This window comes from Buceros rhinoceros, unplaced genomic scaffold (genome assembly GCF_000710305.1).
Source record: "Buceros rhinoceros silvestris isolate BGI_N320 unplaced genomic scaffold, ASM71030v1 scaffold31368, whole genome shotgun sequence".
Lineage (NCBI taxonomy): Eukaryota > Metazoa > Chordata > Aves > Bucerotiformes > Bucerotidae > Buceros > Buceros rhinoceros.
The window spans coordinates 1-2,840 of record NW_010427946.1 but is presented as its reverse complement, the minus strand read 5'-3'; the positions used below and the strand labels follow the sequence as shown (position 1 = coordinate 2,840).

The window sequence follows — 2,840 nt, the reverse complement described above, 5'->3', positions numbered from 1 at the left end:
TTGTTTTAGATACATAAATAGTTAGGTTTATTAAATGACATTTTAAAATTCTCCTGCATATTGGTTATATGTCTGAAACACACTGGTTTAAAAACTGTAGAAACTCCCACTTATTTTTTGTGTTCGGCTCTAGGATGCCATGTTCTTTTTTTTTTTAGGTATTTTACAGCAGTTACAATTTCTTATTACAGAAGCAAAACGCTGCAGAGTTTTGCTTGTATGTGTGACCTGAATGCCACCCTTCCTTTAAGCACTATTTCTACTAGCAGGCATAGTGTCAAATAGATTTTCATCTGTGTTACTTCTGCCACAAAAATTTAATGAGAGGGGAATTTTAAACAGTTCAAATTTGCCCAGGGTCTGTGAACATCTCCTGGCTTGGTAGGCAGTTTGGTTTCCATGCTCTTTTGGCCAGCGTACAGATTTGAAGAATGATAAATGGTAATTACTATACTTGCGTATCTGCACAATTTGCAGAACATGCATAACCAGGCATTTACTACCAATTATTTTGTGTGTTGGCTTTCATCGTGGGTGTCGTTATGGATAGCCTACATTATCTAGTAGCTTGTATAAGTTGAAAGCAGTCTCATACTTTTGAATGTTCCTCTTTCTAGAACTGGGGAGGGAAACTGTATGTTATTTCCAAGCTGACTATATTTTTCGAATGTCTGCTGAGAGGGCTCTGTGGAATTCACAAGCCTGTGCAACCATAGCTACTTTGTATTATGTGTGTGATTTTTTCAATTGCACTTGAATCTTTGCCTTTGAATCTTTGCCTTTAAATCTTTGATTATATGATTGAACACCCCCATTATTAATACTTATCACCTGCCCCTTCACAGGTAACAAAGAAATACCTAGTGTTTGGAGATTAGATTCCTAGTTTATCTCGTGTTTTCATGTTTACCCCGTGTTAAAGAACTAGTCCTGATAAAAATTTTTGTTCTCATTTGTTGGATTTTTAATCTAGAACCTGGTTCGTGAAACCAGTGGGACAACATTGTGTCTGTTCATAGAACATTTATTTAGTCCCTGAATCCCAAAGCAGTTTCTTCCTCCACTTAAGCCTTTTTTCTCTTTATACTCCATTATTTTGATAGAGCTGCTGTTAGCAATTTCAAATGCAAATATTATCAATTTATTCTTTTTAATTTTGTCTAGCCCAAAGTGAAGAAACCTATCTAGAAATTCAATAACTAATGTTGCAACAAAATTTTGCATTTGGCTTTCTTGAAGCCATAAGGGGTATGGAGTTTGAAACTGCACAGCGCATGTACAGACATTAGAACCTTCCCTCTACTTTATAAATATATATTATAGCACATATAGAACACCGGGGGGTGCGTGTGGGGGAGAGAGAGGAGTGTCAGAAAAAATTCCATAGGATGTGAAGAATGGTGGCAACTTCAGTAGTAGAACCATGGAGTGTGTTTCCTCTGCACTTGGTTTTTTGCTCATGCAGCTTCACAGCTGGTTACAGGAGCACAGGTTTCTCTCAGAGCCTTTGCAGAGCCAAGTGCAACATTTGTCAGTAGCAGAGCACTTTGTCATCTCTTTTCCTTTCCCACAGCCTAAGAAAGGCTCAAAAATGTTCAACTTTGTCCTTCATTGATTTATAAAGAGAGAGTAAGCTTCTCCCTTTTTCTTTTGTTAAGCTGATCACAGAATCGCCTGGTTGGAAGAGACCTTTACGATCATCGAATCCAGCCACTCACCTTGCACTGCCAGGATCCCTGAACCCTGTCCCTCAGCACCACACCCACAGGGCTGTTAAACCCCTCCAGGGATGGGGACTCCCCCACCTCCCTGCACAGCCTGTTCCAACACTTAATAACCCTCTGGGTAAAGAAATTTTTCCTGATATCCAAGCTCAATTTCCCCCGATGCAACTAAAGACCTGATAGGGCAGGTATTCTCAAGAGGTTGCACCGCTGTATCTTTTGCTCTGTCAACTGCTCTCAAAGGCTTTGAAAAAAAAAAAAAACCACCCTGACTTCTCATCAGCCTGTGTGACACAGATAGTGTGCTCCCTTCCACATTTTCTCACCGTGTGGTTTTTAACATAGCCACGTGCAAAAACGGTGCCCCTCAGCAGGTAGCTGTCTGAAGACCATGCCAGAGAGCATTGGACCAATTCCCTGGCCTCGTCAAGGCAGCCTCCCTGTTGCTTAAGAAAGAAAAAGAAGGATTTGGGAATCCAGAGGAGAGTGGTGAGACATCTGATTCTGCCTTTGTAAAGAGCAGTAGCAGAGGGATGGTCACGTAGAGAGTGAAGAGGTAACATCGGGTCATCTTTTTTTAGGGGTTTTTTAGGTTCCTGAGAACACGTCAAAATGGAGCTGTCACTGGGAGGTTCTGCTGGAGTTCATGAAGGTGCTGCCTTCAGTAAAGGCATACCCAGTTTCTAGTGACCTAGGAGAAAAACAAAAAGTTTAGTAATATTAGTTGCCCTTTGTGAAGCCGCAGTGCACAGCGTTGTGTGTGGGTTTGCTTTTGCTTTTTTCCCCTGCTCAGGACACAGCAGCTGGAGAAGTGGTGTTGATGTTGGTATTGCTTCCTTGGTTCCGAGTGTGTCCACAGAGGTGTTATATAGACGCAAACAGCTGTATTTGGCGTTTGCTGCTTGGGAACGTAACAGCAGCGGAATCATCGTGTCACTAGGAAGAGATCAGCTCTGCGAGAATCTCTCTTTCTGAAGTTAACCGTTTCCATCTAAACTCTGTAACAGCGATACAGAAGCCGTTCCCTGTGTGAATTCAGTGTATTGGGTGGCCTGTCTGTCGGTGCGATGTACGAGCAGCCGTGGACGGGCAGCTCAGCCCCGGGAGGCGCGGCCG

The 2,840-nt window shown here is 42.3% G+C and overlaps 1 protein-coding gene across 1 annotated transcript in view; it reads left to right on the top strand.

Annotated features, from left to right (window-relative positions):
- The window catches only part of DNER (delta/notch-like EGF repeat containing), a gene marked incomplete at its 3' end in the record, with an annotated part of 42,411 nt that extends 39,777 nt beyond the window's left edge, over nt 1-2,634 (top strand). The window contains exon 9 of the mRNA XM_010142113.1: nt 2,518-2,634. Coding sequence (XP_010140415.1) covers nt 2,518-2,634 — 117 coding nt within the window. The remainder of the gene's footprint in view (nt 1-2,517) is intronic.
- Between the last annotated feature and the right edge of the window lie 206 nt (nt 2,635-2,840).